The 21,561-nt window shown below is 40.3% G+C and overlaps 1 protein-coding gene across 4 annotated transcripts in view; it reads left to right on the top strand.

Annotated features, from left to right (window-relative positions):
* Nucleotides 1–21,561, top strand: part of NISCH (nischarin) — a 171,585-nt gene that overhangs the window by 81,936 nt on the left and 68,088 nt on the right. For 3 of the 4 annotated variants that reach the window (XM_077452223.1, XM_077452225.1, XM_077452224.1), the window contains exons 14-16: nt 2,239–2,342; nt 14,388–14,443; nt 17,415–18,716. In XM_077452223.1, the coding sequence (XP_077308349.1) occupies nt 2,239–2,342; nt 14,388–14,443; nt 17,415–18,716 (1,462 nt within the window). Of the gene's footprint in view, nt 1–2,238; nt 2,343–14,387; nt 14,444–17,414; nt 18,717–21,561 lie in introns of those variants that run through there. The other variant, XR_013262327.1, reaches the window with a different exon arrangement.

Here is a 21,561-nt window from a genome sequence, read left to right as displayed (position 1 = left end):
CCTCAGTCTGAAGACTTTCTGAAACGCTGTTAGATCACAGAAATGATTTGACGATGACCCCCTATTTCTACCTACTATACATCTCTATTCCCACAAAAGTTTACCAGAAATCTATTCTCAAACCTCTTCAGTGCCACTAAGTCTTGTATTCCTTTGAGATGGTAGGACAATTTCCCCTTCTTTGATTCTATGTGGCTACACAGGGTGGAGGATCTAAAGCTTTCCTCACAGAACAAATGTAAGACATGAAAAAAAAATAGTATTACTGGACTAGCTTTCCTCTTTTGGATGAAGAAAAGGCCTTAATACATTGGGACTCTTGAACTCCTCGGCCACTATCTACTGCTTACCTGAAGGTGACATCCTCGCCTACTTCTTTTCTTCTTCCACCCTTGTCCCTCTCCCCTGTTTCATGCATACATTCCCATTTCCACCCCACTACCCCTTTGCACTGGACCTAGACCTACCCCCTTCCACCCTGAAGTACCTTAACCCACTGTCCCTAACCTCCCATCTTTTTCATATCCTCTGTCACAATTTTTCACCCCCCCCTATATTTTTATAGACCTCCCGCCTTTTCTGACCTTGATGTAGGAACAATGTCCTTGAATTGGTGTACCCTATATTCTTTATCCAGGGAGGGTACCCTACCAGCCCACAGATGCCATCTCCATTACTCACGTCATCAAGATATCCCTTTAGACAAGACCATTTGCACTGCCCATGATACATTAGGTTTTTTTTTTAAGGTTTCATCTGCTCTAATTACCACCCATGTTAGTCAGGTACGAGTTCATACACTCTATTTTTCTACTGATACTTGTACCCTGACCACTATATTGTTGCTTTTTATTTCTCTGTGCCTTTATAAAGCAATACAAAATACATTATGCATTAAAAAATATCACTTTTTTTTTCTATTTCTCTGCATATTACAAAACTATATTCAAGACTGTTTAAATATCCTGGAGACTCACTTAGGTTTTTATTTAAAGTAGAACTAAAAAGGTAAACCTTTTTTTTTCCATTTTGGATTTTGGACTAGGGGAGGATGGGGTTTTTTTTTTTTTTTCTCCCCCCTTTCTTCTTCGCCTTCTGTGTGTCCCATTAGGGTGATTACACATACTGTCCCATAGCCAAAAGAAGAAGTGAGAAAAAAAAATCCCTCCAAAGTGTGGTAATCCTTGGTTGTCACCAGAACTAGTATCCCCATTAGAAGATTTCCCTTGATTTCTGTTCTGGTAACAACCCAAAATTTAGAATTTTCTTTTACTCTGTCCAATATACAGGACACATAGGGAGGATGAATCTCCCTAATAGGGGCACACACAGCAATAAAAACCTGACAGATGTTCTTGTCCATTTCCACAGATTTTTAGTAATTTGAGGCCTACTTTTTATGCCTACAATTGAGCAGGATTTTTTTAGTCCGCAAACCCACAGGTACTTTAACCCAGATATGTATTTATTTATTTTACTGAAATATAGCTAGGGTGAATACTCAAGTCCTGATTTTAATATTAGTCCCATGTGGGCAGCACAGTGGCTAACACTTCCACCTAGTAGCACTAGAGTTGTCGGTTTAAATCCCAACCACAGCACTACCTGCATGGAGTTTGCATGTTCTCTCTGTTCCTCTGTGGGTTTTCGACGAGTACCCTGGTTTCCTTCCACACTCCAAAGACATAATGGTAGGTTAATTGGCTGCTGACTAAATTAGAGCTAGTGTGTGTGTGTGTGTATGAATGTGAGTTTGGGACCTTTTTATATTGTAAGCTCCTTGAGGGCAGGGACTGATATGAATGTACAATATATATGTAAAGCACTGCATACATTTATGACCCTATATAAGTACCTGAAATGGAAGAATGTAATCTCCTGCACACTAACCTCATTCAGCCAACTCCCTAAGGGTCAAAGCTGTCATGGACCTGCTCCCATCCTGCGATTGGATAGTGAAGGGAAAATAGCATAATAATGAGTGAATTTGCCTGTCATTTTGCTTTCTCCTCCTATCAACATACCCCTTGTTAGCTAATAAATTGATTGGCTCCTTGCGCTGCTTCTTCGTCTTCCGCTTTAAGGTCTGTTGTACAGGCACTGCAAGATGCTGATATAGCAAGTCAAATTCGGGTATTTACAATGTTTGTTTTGTATATCTGATTAGAGTTTTGCTTTAAATTTGGTGATGCATTTGCAATTGCTGTGGGTAGTAAGTGACTGTTTTGTATTTCATAGACCAGCACACAGACAGCAAATCCACTACTCTGACTCTCAATGATCATTCACAGAGAAAAGGTGGAATTCAGTATTCTGCACACGATAAAGGAAAAAGCAGAGAGGTAAGTTATGGGGTACAATCTATTATGATAGTGTGTTATTCAAATCTGTAGCTTGTATGTATGTGTTCATGTCATATGGAAAGCCTAGCTGAGTTAATATGGTTTACATCAGTAAAAAGCGTAAAGTGGTTATAAACTCTAAAGATTATTATTTTTTATTTTTATTTTTTTACTTTAATGCATTCTTTGCTTTAACCATTTAAATTCACCCCTTCCTGCCCAGACCAATTTTAAGCTTTCAGTGCTCTCACACTTTGAATGAAAATTACTCAGTCATGCAACACTATACTCAAACAACATTTTTATATTTTTTTCACACAAATAGAGCTTTCTTTTGGTGGTATTTAACCAGTTCCCGACTGGCACACGTCGATGTACGTCGGCAGAATGGCAAGAGCAGGCATATTGGCATACAGGTACATCCATTTTTAAATGCCGCCCTTCCATCGCGTGCGCGCCAGCTGCGGCGCGCTCGCGTGCTGGTCAGGACCTCCGTGAGTCCGGTCGCGGGTCCCGCGGACTCGATCGCCGCGGGGATAACCGCGATCGTCTCATGGGGCGGCTGAACAGGGAGATGCCGTTTGTAAACAGCATCTCCCCATTATGCCTAGCAACAAGTGATGTTGATCTCTGCTCCATGTGATTGCAGCAGAGTTCAGTGTTCACTAACACAAAGCCCATCCCCCCACAGTTAGTAACACGCCCCTAGGAACACTTAACCCCTACACTGCCACCCCCTGGTTAACCCCTTCACTGCCAGTGTCATTTACACAGGAATCAATGCATTTGTATAGCAAATAGACATTGGTCCCAAAAATGTGTCAAAAATGTCCGATGTGTCCGCCACAATGTCGCAGTCACAATAAAAATCGCTGATCGCCGCCATTACTAGTAAAAAAAAATTAATAAAAATGCCATAACACTATCCCCTATTTTGTAAACACTAACTTTTGCGCAAACCAATCAATAATCACTTATTGCGATTTTTTTTTTTTTTTTTTTTAACAAAAATATGTAGAAGAATATGTATCGGCCTAAACTGAGGGAAAAAATGTTTTTTTTTAAAATATATTTTTGGGGATATTTATTATAACAAAAAGTAAAAAATTATGTTTTTTTTTTTTTTTTTTTTCAAAATTGTCGCTCTATTTTTGTTTATAGCGCAAAAATAAAAACCGCAGGGGTGATCAAATACCACCAAAAGAAAGCTCTGTTTGTGGGGAAAAAAAAGGACATCAATTTTGTTTGGGAGCCATGTCACACGACCGCGCAATTGTCAGTTAAAGGACGCAGTGCCGAATCGCAAAAAGTGGTCTGGTCTTAAGCCAGCAAAATGGTCCGGGGCTGAAAGTGGTTAATCACCACTGGGTTTTATTTTTTTTTTATTTTTTTTATTTTTTTACTTTTATTTTTACAGTTTATGCCCTTTGCTATTAATGGTATATTTAACACGCTAAAAGGGCAAATAATGGATATTCATTGTTGGGGTTTACACACACTAGAAGTCTTTTTCAACACAGTGCCGTAAATAATTTCTTTTCCTGGGGCTTTCAGTTTTGAGCAACCAAAACAGAATAAGAAGGTGGCCCACCAAGGCAAATTGTGGGTGTGGCAAAATGTTGCTTAAAAGTAGGAGGGGCTTAAAACTTGAGCTTACTCACTGTGTACACACTAACATATGGCACAGTCCACCACTACTTTCCCTTTTATATTGGCTTTTTAAAAAGGCTGTATTCACACAGGATTCGACAGCTGATAAAGGGCTTTACCTCACTAGCAGCTGTCTATTCCTGCCTGCGGTAGGGGGCTGTGTCCCACGCAGTTCGGCTCATCAAACAGCTCCCTTCTTTGCTTTTGTACATTTAATTGCATTGTGCTTTTAATTGCAGCTCTGGGCTGCATTGCAGTGTGAATGAGAAACACAGAAAACAACAGTTTTTTTGTGTGTCCTTGCTGTGACAGGCATTTTTACAATGAAGTAACACGCCTGTCACTGCACTGTATGAATTGGCCCTTACGGACAAGGTTAAAGGGGAACTAAAGTCCCACTGTCAATAACTGTGATCAGGCAGGCTGTTTATTGCAGACGAAACATGCACAGCTGAGTTTACATTCCGTCACAGTGAGTATTTGCCAGGATCCATGCAGCAAAATCAAGCCAGCAACCAGGTATCATCCACAAATATGAATCCTTAAATAACTGGGCAACTATGTGGCAAATGAGGTTTAATGTTCATGAATGTAAAGTTATGCACTTGGGGGCTAAGAATATGCTTGCATCATGCATATTAGGGGGAGTACAACTGGGGGAATCAATGGTGAAGGATCTGGGCGTTTTGGTAGATCATAAGCTTAATAATAACATGCAATGCCAAGCTGCGGTTTCCAAAGCTAGCAAAGTCCTTTCTTGTATTGAGAGGTATGGACTCCAGAGAGAGAGAGAGATCATGTTGCCCCTGTACAAATCATTAGTAAGACCTCATCTGGAATTTGCAGTTCAGTTTTGGGCACCAGTTCGCAAAAAGGATATCTGGGAACTGGAGAAAATGCAAAGAAGAGCAACCAAACTGATAAGAGGCATGGAGGAGCTCCGCTATGAGGAAACATGGGAGGAACTGAATTTATTTTCTCTTGAGAAGTGGAGATTTAACCACTTCCCGACCGGCGCACACTGATGTACGTCGGCAGAATGGCATGGACAGGCAAATGGGCGTACAGGTACGTCCCTTTCAATTTCATGGTTTGCCATCGCGTGAGCGCGCCGGCCGGGACCTCCGTGAGGCCGATCCCCAGTCCAGCGGACTCAATCACCGCAGGGATGCCCGTGATTGTCTCGCGGGGAAGGAGAATGGGGAGATGGTAACGTAAACAAGCATCTCCATGTTCTGCCCTGATCTCTGCTCCCTGTGATTGGAGCAGAGATCAGTGATGTGTAAAACACAGCCACGCCCTCCACAGTTAGCAACACGCCCCTAGGACACACTTAACCCCTACACTGCCCCCTAGTGGTTAACCCCTTCACTGCCAGCATCATTTACACTTTTGTATTTGTATAGCACTGATTGCTGTATAAATGACAGTGGTCCCAAAAATATGTCAAAAATGTCTGATGTGTCGCAGTCGCAATAAAAATCACTGATCGCTGTCATTACTAGTAAAAAAATTTTTTTTATAAAAATGGCATAAAACGATCCCCTATTTTGTAAACGCTATAACTTTTGCGCAAAATCAATAATCACTTATTGCAATTTTTTTTTTTTTTTACCAAAAATATGTAGAAGAATATGTATCGGCCTAAACTGAGGAAAAAAATGTTTTTATACACTTTTGGGAGATATTTATTATAGGAAAAAGTAGAAAATAATGCATTTTTTTCAAAATTGTCGCTCTTCTTCTTTTTTTCTTTTTTTTTGTTATAGTGCAAAAAATAAAAACCGCAGGGATGATCAAGTACCACCAAAAAAAGCTCTATTTGTGGGGCAAAAAGGACGTCAATTTTGTTTGGGAGCCACGTCGCACAACCACGCAATTGTCAGTTAAAGCGACGCAGTGCCGAATCACAAAAAGTGGTCTGGTCTTAAGCCAGCAAAATGGTCCCGGACTTAAGTGGTTAAGTGGGGATATGATCAACATGTACAAAAAATACATAAGTGGTCCATATAGTGAACATTGTTTTGAGTTTTTCACTTTAAGGTCATTGCAGAGGACAAGGGGGCACTCTTTAGGTCTGGAGGAAAATAGATTTAATCTCCAGATACGGAAAGGCTTCTTCACAGTAAGAGCTGTCAAAATGGGGAATAGACTCCCTCAAGAGCTGGTTCCGGCCTGCTCCGTAGATTGCTTTTGAAGCAGAGGTCCGCAGGTAAACAAACTGCAGCTGGTGACTTTTAATAATAGGATACTTGCCTGTCCTGGAGTCCAGCGATGTCCTCACTGCAGCTGATGTTTCCATCAGCTGTCGGGTGCTGCCGCCGCCACTGTGGGTAAGGGAACCCGGCAGTGTAGCCTTACGGCTTCTTGCCAGGAACCCTACTGTGCATTCACGAGGCTCTGCTCCTCTCTCTTACTGGCTCAGCGGCAGGGGAAGTAGGAGGGAGCCCCAGTGATGAGGTCAAAGACCGTGGCCTGGACTCCCGGAAGTGGTATCGGGATACCTGTGAAAGACAGGTATCCCCTCCCCCCCCCCCCCCCGAAAAGGTGGCAAATATAGCACTGGAGGGGAGTGCAAGCAAATGGAGCGGAGGTTCCACTTTTGGGAAGTTAACGTTGATCCAGTGACTATCCGATTGCTTCTCAGGGGATCAGGAAGGAATTTTTTCCCCTGTTGGAGCAAATTTGATTATGCTTTTGCTGTGTGGTTTTTTTTTTTTTTTTTATTATTTTTTTTTGCCTTTCTTTGGATCAACTGTGGGTATAGTATTGTGTATATGGGATTGTAATAAATTATATATGTATATTTTTTTACTATTGTTATTATTATTATTTTTTTTGTTATTTATTTTCCCTTTTCATAGGTTAAACTAGATGGAATTTTTTTTTTAATTTTTTTTTAAATCTGACTATGTAACTACATGCTGGGTATACAGCACAAGAGCGAACACATTTCAGCTACACAGCCTTACTCGTAGCACATCTAAAGCTATGCTGAACAAACAATTAAATAGACATCCTAACTTCTGAACCAAGCAGCAGAAGCAGCTGGATAATAATTAAGTAAGCAATAATACATATTGGTACAAATCCAATAAACAACGGATCATTTTATTGCATCCATAAAATTTAGAAATACATTCATATTGTGTTACAATCTCAGGTACATCCTAAGCAGCAAGTAAACATATATATTACCATATAAATAAAAATGTAAGGTATAAATGCTCCATGCCTCCCTTTTTGTAGTAACTTACAATGTGTGTCACCTCCTCTAGATGGCTTTACAACCTATTTCACACCATAAAAAGAAAAGGAGCCCATATGTCCTTGTTACATCTCCGTTGTAACATAAAGGTGAACGGAGATGTTAGTCCTCCAAGCACATTTTGTTTGTTTTTTTTTTCCAACTTTTTTGTTTAGGTTCTCTTATAACAGAGTCAATTGGGCCATACCCTGACTCATAAGCAACAACACACATAGCCATGTAAATAACAAGGCACTCCAATTACCATAGCGAGCTGAGATGGTACATCACCATGCAATAAATTAATCTCCCATAAACTTAAGGATATCTTCCCCTATGACCAAATACACTCACTCTTCACAATGTTGAGAAACCCGCAAAATCAAATGCAAACCCCAACATGGATCAACCAAGCAACCTTCCTGGACTCAACAATCAGAGAGTGGATCCCAAGAGGCATTAGTGGAAGGCCAGATGTCCCAAACCTTAGACAATTTTTGAGCACAGCCCCTTTACTCATAAGTGTATTTGTAGAGCGGAGTAACCGAATTAACCAGGTACTTCCAGTAATCCAGAGTGGGAGCTGAGGGAGATTTCCATTTATTAATTATGGCTTTCCTTGCATGATATACTAGAAAGCTTAACGATGTTCTAAGAAAGAAATTAACATTTTAATGGTACCGGGACAGTCGTTAATGTGAGAATAAAACTAGTCAGATCACTCCAAAAGGTCTGAACCAAAGCACACTTTGGATAAATCTTCATGCACATCTTTAAAGTGTTTTAAGACATTAGAAATATTTCTAAAATTAGGATTGAAAGTATCATTTGTAGTGTTTCCATGTCCTAGTTCTTATTAGTCTAATCGTACCACCCACATATGCGAGGAAACATTTATTACATTCAATTACAAACTACATGGCTGGAGCCGCAGGTAATTTACTTTTTTTTATAGAGTACAACTTATTATTTTCAAATGGCTGAACACTAGTATGTTTCTTATGCCTGCTACATTTGCGGCAAGTACCATAGCCACTACATTAAAAAAAATCTGAGAAATTGGCGCTTCATAAATTAAAGCAACATTGTGATGATATTATCCGTGAAGAGGATGAAAGGGGAGCTGTAGTAGTCCTGATTGAAGAAGACTGCAGACAGGATGCCCCCCGGCAATTAAATGATTCAGACACCTATCATCATGTCATGTTTATTACAATTAGGACAGGAGATGGGGATACTCTGCACTAAGATGAGAGAGTATCTTCTGGCGATTAACCCTATCAAACCTATATTCCACCATCTCCCCAAAAGTCATGTCCCTGTTGAGGGACGCCCAATAGTGGCCAGAATAGGCTTGCTTTTTGAAAAACTCTGGAAGTGGGTGGACTAGTATCTCCAACCTCTGGTTACTAGACTTCTGGGCTTATTAGGGATACTGGTGCTCATACGCAGAACATTTGTTGGCAGCAGGGCTATATGTGGGTAACTTTGGACATTAAAGCCCCATACACACTATCAGATTTTCTGCTGATTTTTTCCTTCAGATTTTCCAAAACCATATAGTATGAGGTCAAACCTTAGGAGTTTCAATTTGTATGCAGGCCCTTGCACTACATGGTTTTGGAAAACCTGAAGGAAAAAATCAGCAGAAAATCTGATAGTGTGTATGGGGCAATACAGTAAGTCCTTATATTCCAGCATACCTCATCATCCGGCTCTCGATGCTCTCCTGTATCATCCTTCAAACTATAGTCACTATACTCCAGAATTGCATGCATTTTTGGCATTGTCTGAGTTTTTAGTTAAATACAATTTTTTTCATCTTTGATGTTTTTTTACATTGCCGGGGTCGTGATGGGAGCAAGATTTTCTCCTTCACTTGCCAACCTCAACAGGAGTTGGTGAGAGGTAAATTTTTGTTCTCCCACCTCAACCCATGTAGAGAGGACATATATTTGGTACGGTCAACAAATCAACAATCTGACTCTAGTTTGAAACAATTCAGCAACCAATCTGGAGTATTTGAATAGGAATGATTTAAATCTTGAATGTTCTTATGTGAGCAGTAGCAAATCCATTGACCTTTTGGACACTACTCTGGAGGGTGATGTTACTAAAGGTTTTATTAGGACCAAAACCTTCCGCAAGGCTAGTGCAGGAAATTCCCATTTCATGGCAACTAGTTGTCACCCAGCACATACTGTTAGATAAGTGCCTGTGGGTAAATTTGCTAGAGTCAGTAGGAAATGTCATACTCCAGAATATTATATCCATGAATTTGGCATCCTTTCCAATAGAGTGAAACACGGGTTATAATGACAGGCATATATACAGAGGTAGAAGTTTGGCGACTGACCAAGATAGATCAGGTTTAATCAATAGGAGTTCTTTATCTTGGTATAAACATTTAAATTGGCAGATAATCAGATAACGACTTTTTCTACTGAATTCAGTCAAATAGTTGGGATCATTAACCACTTAACAACCGCCCATTGCCGATTAACGGCTTCAGGGCGGTTGTTTAACTCTGAGAGGCCGTTAATTAACGGCCTCCCAGAATTCTGCTCTCGCGCGCCCCCTCCGAAGAAGAACAGCACCTGCGCACTTAGTCCAGGTTGAAGCCCCACCATCCAGTGGTGTCACGGCCTGCGGCCCAGACTCCTGTCCCCAATTGTGGCACCGGAGGGGGAGAGGAAACAAATGAGTGGAAGTTCCACTTTTGGGTGGAACTGCACTTTAATTGTTCACTATGTTTTTGGCTGTGCAGCCAAAACATGTTGGCATCTCATGCTGTATACTAATATTTTTGAATGGCACCTGGTCACTGGCTTAATTTTGCTGCATAGATCTTTGGCAGAGTGTGTAGACATTTTGGCCAGTAAAGGAATAAAGAAAAGAAAAGGAAAACCAGCCTTGTGCATTATCCTTTTGATATATTTATTAAAAGAATGAATAAAAAATTACGCACAAGCATGTGATAGAAACCGCAATATAAAAGCCTTAAACTTGTGGCAATCCGTCCAATAATAGCAGTCTCCAGATGATGAGAGAGAGGACATGAGAACCACTGCTAGGCTCTGAGGAAGAAGGTATCCCTTGGAAATGTGTCAGCCAGCAGTGATTCTCATGTCCCCTCTCTCTCATCATCTGGAGACTGCTATTATTGGATGGATTGCCAAAAGTTTAAGGCTTTTATATTGCGGTTTCTATCATATGCTTGTGAGTAGTTTTTTATTCGTTCTTTTAATCTATCAAAGGATAATGCACAAGGCTGGTGTGCCATCTTTTCTTTATTCCTTGTCTGATTGCTAGGATACCCCTATCCTGGAGGACAGCAAGGCATTAGACATTATCCACCCTGAACTTTACATCACCTGATCTACACACTTGTGCGCAAGTCTTTGTTTGCTGCTATCACATTTTAGCCAGTGCATGGGTTCATCCTACTCTGAATGGTTACATGGTTGAGCAACAATTTTTTTCATGTTTTATATTTGCTGTGATTACTAGACTCCTGTGCATGCAGCCAATGCTTGCCAATAAAGATAGTCGAAGATCAGAACACAAACAGAATATGCCAGGGCCGGCGAGGGATGTGGACCATTGAAGAAAAGTTTATTTAGCCCTGCTTTAACACATCCCAGTATCCCACAGTATATTTACCTGCAATGAACTATGTGGAGAGAAGGTGTCATCTGCTTTGGTTCATCTGTTTCCAGAGCCAGGTCTGTGTAAGGCAGGAAAAGTAACAGAGGAAGTAATTTGTTTCACAATCTTTTCCTAAGCCACACCAAGATGGTGTAGGAAGAGCCTCCTGTGTAAACGCACCACGTATGTTGCCTGGGGAAAAATGTGTCTGCTGTATATGCGGCTGTAGAGCGGTTGTTGCTGGTGGGGAGGAGGGCAATTATTATTTTTCAATTTTTTTTGCCCAAAACATTCTAAACATTTAAAAAAAAATAAAAAAAATTTAAACATTAAAAATATATATATTTTTTTTGCAAAAACAAATAAGTTATACATTTAAAAAGAGAAAGATGTCCAATATTTATTAAGCACTTCAATACTGGGCACTGTTACACCCTTCCTGCCCATGCCAATTTTTTTTTTTATCTTTCAGCGCTGTCACACTTGGTGCGTGGTCATGCAACACTGTATCCAAACTAAATTTTTAGAATTTTGTTCACACAACTAGAACTTTCTTTTGGTGGTGTTTAATCAGAACAGTTTTTTTTTTTTTTTGCTAAATAAATGAAAAAAGACTGAAAAGTTTGAAGAAAAAAAAAACACGTTTTTCTTTGTTTCTGCCAAAAGAATAATTGTTCTTTATAATTTTAGGCCAAAATGTATTCTGCTTCATTTCTTTGCTGAAAATAACCCACATCAGTGTATATTTAGTTATTTTTTTATGTATTTTATTTAGTCTGTAGGAAAGTCCACAAACTATGTAGGGTGAGTGTGGAGCAGGGGCAAAGTTTTATTTTTTGCACTATAAACAAACAATGACCATTTTGAAAAAAAAAAACAATAATATATTTTACTTTCTGCTATAATACATAGCCAATATTTAAAAAAAAATCAAATCAATTTAGGCCAATATGTATTCTGTTAAATATTTTTGGTAAAAAAAATCCCAATAAGCGTATATATTGATTGGTTTGCGTGAAAGTTAGTGTCTACAAAATAGGAGACATTTTTTGGCTTGTAATGGTGGTGATTTCAGATTTTTTAGCAGGATTGCTACATTGCGCCGCACAGATCAGACACTTTTAACACTTTTTTAGGAACCAGTGACATTATAACGGTCATCAGTGCTAAAAAAAAAATATTCAATGACACTGGCAGCAAAGGAGTTACCACCAGGGGGAGCGATCAAAGAGTTAACAGAGTTCCCCCAGTGTGTGTTTTTTTTTTTTTTTTTTTAACTGTGCGGGCTCACTGCATGGACACTTTGACTGTGTTTCTGATTAGCGGAGCACTAGATCAGAGCATCCATACCTGACAGCACAGCGATCTGCTTGATTACATCGGCAGACCGCCATTCTGTCTCTGCGGTGGCTATTGCCAAAATCACGTACAGGTATGTGATTTTGCGCAGTAGAGCCGCAGTATATGTACAGCAGGCGTAAAGTGTTTAAAGCATGTTATACAGCACGGTACTTGTGCTGTGTAATTTGGCCCCCTGTCGCACCTGAAATACCTGGCTGATCCTGCCTGGCTATGCCCTCCCCTCTGTAAACTGATCACGGTTTATTATGGCTGCTGAGCCCTGACATCGTGGCCAGTTTACATGCCTCCATCATCCGCAGCCCTGCTCTTCTGTGTTTGTGTCCTCCTCCCCCTCCCCTGTGTCTGTGTACCCCTCCCCCTTCCCTCCCTGCCTGTCAGCTCTGTCCACAAGCCTCCCCTCCTGGTGCAATCATATCTATACTACGATCATCGCATCCCCTTTGTTATATAATGCTATGTGTTTGTGTGCCTGTGTTATGTAAAAAAAATGCAGATTATACTGTATATCGGAGCTTCTCCCGGCGCTCACGTGACTCATCGTCTTTCACCGTGGCAGTGCTTGGCCCCACCCACTACAGCAGTCAGCCGGGCAGAGGAGAGAGCCAAGGAGTCACATGTGTGCCAGGAGCTGCTCTGATATACGGTATAATGGGCTTTTTTTCCATATAACATAGGGATACATAGCATTTTTTTTTTTTTTTTAAATAACAAATGTCATACTTGCCTCCACTGAGCAGCTTGTTTTGCACATAGTGACCCCGAACCTGCTTTTCTGGGGTCCCCCGGTGGCTCTCGCAGCTCCTTCCCACATCAGATAACCCCCAGGAGAAGAGCTCTCCCGGGGATTATCTTGCGGGCATACTCCCGAGTCCAGCATTTGGTGTCCATAGGTGCAGAATGCCGGACTTAGTCGTGCCAGTGTCATTGGATTCGATTGACAACAGTGGAAGCCAATGGCTGAGCTGCTATCAGTCTATCCAATCAAGAGCCGAGAACCCCGTCAGGTCAAGTTCTAGGGCTCAGGTAAGTAACACTGGGGGGCTGAGGGGCCGGTCACTGTCAGGTGTTTTTTCACCTTAATGCATAGGATGCATGAAGGTTTACAACCCCTTTTTAACCACTTAAGCCCTGGACCAATTTGCAGCCAAAGGACCAGGCCCCTTTTTGCGATTCGGTACTGCGTCGCTTTAACTGACAGTTGCACGGTCGTGCGACGTGGCTCCCAAACGAAATAGCCGTCCTTTTTTACCACAAATAGAGCTTTCTTTTGGTGGTATTTGATCACCTCTGCGGTTTTTATTTTTTGCGCTATAAATTTAAAGTAGAGCAACAATTTTGAAAAAAAAAATCAATTTTTTACTTTTTGCTATAATAAATATCCCCCAAAAATAATAAAAAAATATAATTTTCTTCAGTTTAGGCCGATACGTATTCTTCTACATATTTTTGGTAAAAAAAAATCACAATTAGCGATTTATTGATTGGTTTGCGCAAAAGTTATAGCGTTTACAAAATAGGGGATAGTTTTATAGCATTTTTATTAATTTTTTTTTTTTTTTTTACTAGTAATGGCGGTGATCAGCGATTTTTTTTTTTTTTTTTTTTTTTTTTTTTTTATTGACTGCGACATTATGGCGGACACATCGGGCATTTTTGACACATTTTTGGGACCATTGTCATTTATACAGCAATCAATGCTATTTAAGTGCACTGATTCCTGTGTAAATGACACTGGCAGTGTCACAGAGGATGCTGGGACTGTGACATCATAATGGGACCGGGCCACCGCCAGTAAAAGAGCTGGAGAAAGGAGCGGAGGCCCGGCAAGAAGAACCAAAGAGGGGGACAAGACCCCCAAAGTCAGAAGAAGACCCCCGGGCGGCGGCGGAGGCGACGAAGAGAAAAGCCAGGCTCCTCCGCTAGTGAAAGAGATAGTAAAAGAGCAGAAGATAGCGGAGGAGTCCAGCGAGAAGACCCCCCAAGACGAAAGAAGACCACCGGATCTGTGCAATAAATTATTTTGTGTTGTGTTGTGTTTTTTTATTTACATTTTTTCTTCACCCCTTTCTTGGGGTATAAACTATGTTGAGATTAAAAAAATTTCAATAATTTGAACTCTTGTATTTTCCTTTTTGTAGCCATCCAAACCAGATGTAGTTTTACAAAATGATGATAAAAATCTTCACATGGTCAGGTAAGGTTTTTACCCACGTTTTGGTATAATTCACAAAACCATAAAACGTAGTTTTATTACTATCTGCTATTTTTTGCTTTCTGTGATAAAACACTGTCCATTTTGTGGGGCAGTGTGTTGCATTGTTACAACCCAAGACATTGTTTACATTTTTTTTTTTACTTTATTGAAATAAAAAAAAAAAACTATGCACCGCATCAAGTTGTGATGTGCAGCACTGTTTTCACATGCAGTGCAGTTTATAAAAATATGGCATGTGGCTTACATTTTATGCAACACAGCTTGACACACCTCAGTGCAGCATAGTGGTGGGAACAGGGTACATAGAAAACAATTAGTTTTCTATGTGCCCTGTTCAAACCACACTGGTGTATTGTGGTGAGTTGTGGTGCATTGCATTAAAATGCAGACAGTTTCAAAGCAAGGGCACATAGCAAACAATTATTTTCTATGTGCCCTTGCAATGAGCTTGTGTTTATTAATTTAGATCAACAAAGGTTAACTGAGATAGTGTGCATAAGCTTTAAAGGTATTTTGACTGTAAAAAGCTTCTTTTTTTTTTAAACCGGTAGAAAAGCTATTTTTATGTCGTGTTTTTGAGTTTTTTGTGAGTTTTGCGTTTTTGTTTTTCTATTGAAATTCATATAGCATGTTATTTTTTTATTTAATGTTGGGAGTCATATAGGCTATTTTTTTCCCCACATTTTTAGTGTGCAGGTTTGCTTCACGTTTGTGTATGATGTAAAAGAGCAGTTGCTCATTTTATTCCAGAATGCCTGCATTATATTAGGGCTGGATTTACATTGTTGCAACAACAATTATACAGATTGGTGTGATGTGGTGCCATTTATTTTGGATGGACACCCCTGCTTTGTACAATGCACATTGCAGCATTGTGGTGTGATATGATGCAAAAAATTGGTGCATTGCACTTTTTTGTGCATTTTTCAGTCTTAGTGGGCCTGTTCAAATGAATAAGCTGCTCTAACACAGCACATGACTGAATGTGCACGTGTTGAAGACAACGCACAAATATAAGAGTCCATTCACCCCTCTCCAATGTGGTGCTTTGCAGTAACATTACATGCGTTGTGATGCCATTTGTTTTCATTGACACCCCAATGCACACTCCGAATGGACTTTCAAGCAGTGCAGAACAGCAATGCCCCTGGTGTGCTGCGTCAGAAAAACAACACTTGTCTGTTTGTTTTTTTTTTTTATCCCTCCTAATGTGACATAATACGCAATAATGAAATGCACCAGAACAGCGAAGAGTGAATGAGCTCTAGTACTTGGGAGGACATTTAGATCATGCCTAAATCCTGATGTGTAGATGATGTATCTCATGTGTGAGTATTCTGTCATGTCTGCTTGCTCTTTACCCATTTCCTATGCTTTTGCTTATTTTGCCATACAAGCTGTCACAACTGCACAACTGCTGGAGGCGCGCAGGAGCGGCGAGAATCAGAGGATGTCCCTTCTGCGGACATCATTTGACTATGGCCCGGTATTGAAGTGGTTAAGAAACACATAAAAAAAAGTTGTAGTCAGTTGCAACTGTTTTTGCAGATCAAAAAAATATGGAATCGCTCAATTCTGAGAAAAATATTATGGAATCACCATGCACTTTGCAGTTCTAAAACAGACATCTGCATCAGATTACATCCTAGAAAATGATGTCATCATCACCAAACATGCTTTCAATTGATGGAATAATAAGTGTGCAAAATCTCAATGTAAACTTGTGCATTTATTGAAGATTTCATGACTCTCATCTCCTCCGTACCTTTACCTGACATGTAAGCCCATAGCATCAATGATTGTGGAAATTTACGTTTTCTTCAGGCAGTCCTCTTCATGCATTTCATTGGAACAGCACCAAACAAAAGTTCCAGCATCATCACCCAGCCCCTACCTGTAAATCCCATTTCCTTTAGCCGACATCTTACAGTTCAGTCACAGACATTGACTGCAATTTCTGACCATTTGTTCGTTTGTTTTGTTGTACATTTAATGTTTTCAAGGCATATTGCTTTAAGTTTTCCAACTTGAGACTTTGATGTCTTCCTTGGTCTACCAGTATGCTTCCCTTTAACAACCTTCCCATTTTATTTGTACTCATGAAAACCATCATTAGCACCTAAACAGAAAAAAATAAGGTTACAGTGAGCTAAAGAAAATCAATCATGGACTGTCGGGGACTGGATAAAAGTGATAATCGGCGATTAATTATGAATCTGCATAGGGCAGATGCTGGAACTTTTGTTTGGTGAAGTCCCAATGAAATGTATGAAGCAACTCCCTGAAGAAAACCTGCAAATTTCCACAATTATTGATGATATGGGGTAGCACGTCAGGTAAAAGTACGGGGAGATTACAGTCATTAAATCTTCAATAAATGCACAAGTTTATAGTGTGATGTTGTACACTTTTTTTCTTATTCCAACAATTGAAAGGATGTTTGGTGATGACATAATTTTTTCAGGATATTATCTGATGCAGATGTCTGTTTTAGAACTGCAAAGTACATGGTGATTCCATAATATTTTTCTCAGAATTGAGTGATTCCATATTTTTTTTTTCCTCTGCTTGATCTGCAAAAACAGTTTCAACTGACTACAGTCTTCTTTCTTTTTTTTATTTCTTTTTAAGTGTTTATTTAAGCCAGAAGGTTGGAATATTAAATGAAAATAGTTTTGAGGCATGTCTGTGATTGGCTTTTTTTTTTCTACAAAATTTCATTAACATTTTCCAAGAATGTTAATTCAATACTTTTTTCCAACAGTTGTATATTTGAGATTTCTTAATCTACGCTTCCCCTTGTCTTTTTCTGGTCCACATGTCCCCTTTCCTTTGATCAATAAAACAATATATGTGACTGTTATATGTTCGATTTTTTGTCTTGTTCTGTTCTTGAGCATATTGTTGTTTCACTGAGCTAATTTGTTCATTTTGTCCTTTTAATGGAAAGTATGATTACATTAGAAGATGAACCTACAATATCACCAGAACTTCACTGCTCCCATTTTCCTATCCCCTGCGTCTCAAATACTGACACTGATCAAGATTTTATTCCTTACTTTTCCACATCAATTGCCCATGCACTAAAGCAGAAGCAGCATCTAGCTGGAAAGCTGGAGACAAGTAATAACCAAAGAGGGGGCTCTTTTGAACCAGGTGATGGCTACTTTGAAATGGGACTTCACGAGAACGACCATAGTGTTGAGTGGAATCTGTCAGAGAGAACTCCTTCATGCCCTCAAGACACAAATATCACAATTGTACGAGTACTTTGGAACTTCTCTGTTCACCTTAAGGGAGACAATAATGTCAAACCATTTTCATCATGCCTTGTGTTAACTGACACCTTAATTGCCTTGTTTGAGGTCCATCTCGAGGAGCCGGAAAAAAGCCACAGTTCCATTCCATCGTTGCTTAAACTAGTTTGCTATTTTTATTATGGCGATGTCACTGAATTTGGAGTTCTAATACCAGACACATGCTTAGCGCTTACTATAAGGAATGGAGAGGAGTACATAATTATAGTAACAGACTCTCAAAACTTGGAAGAATTTTCTTCATGTTTACATGAACAATGTTCACAAAACGGAATTTCACTGCCATCCGCCTCAGTCCTGAGTTTCGAAGCTGGACTCCAAAGTTTTTTTCAACATCTTGTAGAAGAACACAAGATAAATGTAGCAGATTGTGAGGTTAAAGGTTTTTTTCCAGTGTGTTTGCTTTACCATGATGACCTTTTTAAGAGGAACACCCAAGGAGACCTGCAAAACAAAAACTCTAGATGCACAGATTTGAGTTCTACGCCTTTTTGTATCATGAAGCACAACTCTAATCACAATACTGAGAATGTTCTGCCGGTTTGGTTGTTCTTTACTCAACAAGATATGATCATGGTCCAAATAGATTATCATATGGTCTCTAGGAATAAAAAACTGTCTGACTGTTCCCAAAGTGTCTACAGCCTGAGCAGAGTTCCACTTGCTTCCATAGTTGTGCATCCAATGTGCCAGTCTGCTGGGGAGAACCATTCTCTCCAAGAAGATCATGTTCTGCAGTTAATTTTGGAATCCGTGTCTATGACTGCTTTCTTTGTTTTACCCCAAGATAAATACCGTTTTTTATATCTGTATAAACTACTGAGAACTTCCCTTAATGATTTTAAAAACATAGTAATTTTAAAGGCTTTAATGAACTTGAAAAGCACACAAGGTAACCTTTTGGAAACCAAGAAAACACATCTTCAGACTGTTGGGTAAGAACTTTGTTAATATATCTTAATTTTTGTTCACATTTTCAAAGGAATATAGAAATATACCCTTTATTGGTTAATTGGGGTACAAGCTTTTTTCTTTAGGCACACCAGCAAAGCATTTGCTCACATCATCTAAGCTGAATGGGAGGGCTTAGATCCTTTCCTTTAGCAAAGATCACATGTCCTAAAATTTAAAGTGGTTGTAAACCTCAGACATGAAATGTGAACAAAGCATATCCCATTTTATTGTCAAAACTTAATTGAACAAGCTGAAGTTAGAAGCTGATTGGCTACCATGCACAGCTGCACCAGATTTTGCACACTCCAGTCCAATCAGCTCTTCTTACTGAGATATGCAGAATGCAAACCCACTACCTGCTTTCTGAAAGCTCAGACAAGTTTAGTATAAAGTATAAATTCTGCACTTTAAAAGGCTGTAGAGAAAGGAAGACCGCAGATAAATAGGTGCGCCTTACCTTATGTAGGAGGATTTGTTTCATCTACTGATGACCGTTACTTCCCTGGGTACATTTAAGGGTTTATAACCACTTTAAGTGTTTAACGAAAATGAATACATAAGTATTTCAGGTTAAGAATTTCAGTTGCTCTTTATTTTTTAATCCATTCAAACACAATAGCTGGTATTGGATTATGGTAATATTTTAGTATAGGTTTGCAAATGACTTCTTAGTATTGGAGTAAAACTTTTCATAACTCCCTATGTATAATTGCCAGGCCAATTTTTTTTTTACAAATCCTATATGCCCCACACCCTTTATCCTTTCAAACAATCTTTTTTTTTTAATCAAAATGTATCTTTATTTAGCATATCCAAGATTAAACATATAGGCAACAATGAATTCCACAATGAATTCAGACAATAGTGTAACAATCAGCAGTCTATGACCACAATGTCCTGAATCTCCAAACCCTACCCCATAACTCAGTATAGTTGCTTTTTACTTTATTTTTTCCTTTGTTATGTTTTAACAGAGAACAGACAGTTCAACAACCCCCCCAACATGCCCTTTAGGAGAAGGTGGTATCCAATCCACCCTAGACCATCCACATTTATTTTATAAACCATGGGCAATGGAATAGAACTTTACATAACATACCCTACATCCTTCTAACTTCAATACTCATTTGTCAGTGCTTTGTGCTCGTACTCCCACCCTCTGGCAGAACTCTGCCATTGGGATTACACTCCTAGGTGTAGCCGCAACTCTAGGCCCCTTCTTCCTCCAGTGTGTTCTTGGAGGCCATCCATCTAAACATGCAAATTACTTCTTAATAGTGGAGTAAAACTTTTCATAACTCCTTATGTATAATTGCCAGGCCAGTTACATTTTATTACAAATCCTATATGCCCCATCCCCAGGATGTAGACTGTTGAAAGCTCTCACTGCCTGATCTGGGGGCTGCAGGTGTTTACCATCCTGGGTTACTCGCATGCCTCACATTATATTTGGCTGGAACTATTTTGTTTCATTACTCTGCACATGAGGCTTAACTAGAACCTTCAGGGCCCTGGTGCAAGAAACATGAAGGGCCCCCCAGCTCTGGCAGGGGCCCTTTCCTCCGAGCTCGGGCCCTCAATCTCCATCCCTGCAGCCTCACCTGCACAGAATGAATGGATAGGAATAGTTCTGTACAGAGCTTCCCATTCATTCACATTATTCACATTTATTACTGTGCTTCAGTTATGAATGAACAGCATGAGTGCAGTACCGATCACTCATTGTGTTCTTTCATAAAAGAAAGGGTCTGGAGGGGGGCGCTGTGAAAGGAAATGGGTAGTGTAACAAGAAGGGGGTGGTATGACATGGGGTGGTGTAACAGAAGGGGGCAGTATGACCGGTATTGTGACAAGGGGGCAGTGTGACAGGGAGCACAGTATGATAAGGGGGGGCAGTATGATGGGGCAGTGTGACAGGTGGGGGGCCAGTATGACAGGGGCATTGTGACAGGCAAAAGTGTGACAGGTGGAGGGGGGAGTGTGATAAGAGGGATGCAGTGTGACAGGTGGGGCGCATTATTACAGTGGGACACGCAGTATACTCAGGTGCTGGGCACTGCTGTGGCAAAGATTTGTTTTTCTAAGCTACCAGGCAAGAGCAGCCTCCGGGAAGCAACTCTCCTACCTTACCCGGTAGGAGAAGCCTAGAGGCAAGAAGTGGGAGCTGGAGCTAGGGGGCAGAGCCAGTGGTCCTAGCAATTGAGAACTGCCAAATCACCTAGCACCAGGTTGAATAGAAGGGGTGGCAAGGGTGGCATATAGCTGAAACGATGCCCTGTATTTTGCTCCTGCAGCTGCTGAATGCCTGTGGGGAGGGCATTGGTTTCTGCTGTCTTCTACCTCTCCTCTCGTACAGGTATAGACAGGTGTGATAAGGGGGACCTCATGGGCCCCCTGAAGCATGGGGCCAGGTCGTAATTGCGACCCCCTATAGTTACGCCTCTGGTCTGCACTTGTGTTTTCCTCATATATTTTGGAATTAAATAGGAGGAAGAAATACAGGGTTTGGACCAACCTTTGCTACACACTATTAAGTTAGTTACTGACAAATAGTGTAAAGGCGACGGTGCCTGTACATACCTGTAGCAGCTTTCAGTCCCGCCTGCTTTGCGTAGAGCCCAAAATGTTCTGACAGGCAAAGCTTGAGCAGTGTCAGCACAAGCAGACGCTGCTAAAGCTTGCCTTTCCCTTACAACCTGCTTTACACATCTTACAACCTCACTTCCTTCTTCTAATGGCCAATAGGGAAGTGGTGGAAATCCCAAGGTTCCCGAAAAACAGGAGATACTGAAATATGCTGCAGGTATTTCTGGGTCTCTTTATCTA

Source organism: Lithobates pipiens, unplaced genomic scaffold, assembly GCF_037356315.1.
Source record: "Lithobates pipiens isolate NorthernLeopardFrog02 unplaced genomic scaffold, aLitPip1_a1.2 Scaffold_23, whole genome shotgun sequence".
NCBI classification, from domain to species: Eukaryota; Metazoa; Chordata; class Amphibia; order Anura; family Ranidae; genus Lithobates; species Lithobates pipiens.
This window is presented reverse-complemented; position numbering and strand designations above follow the sequence as displayed.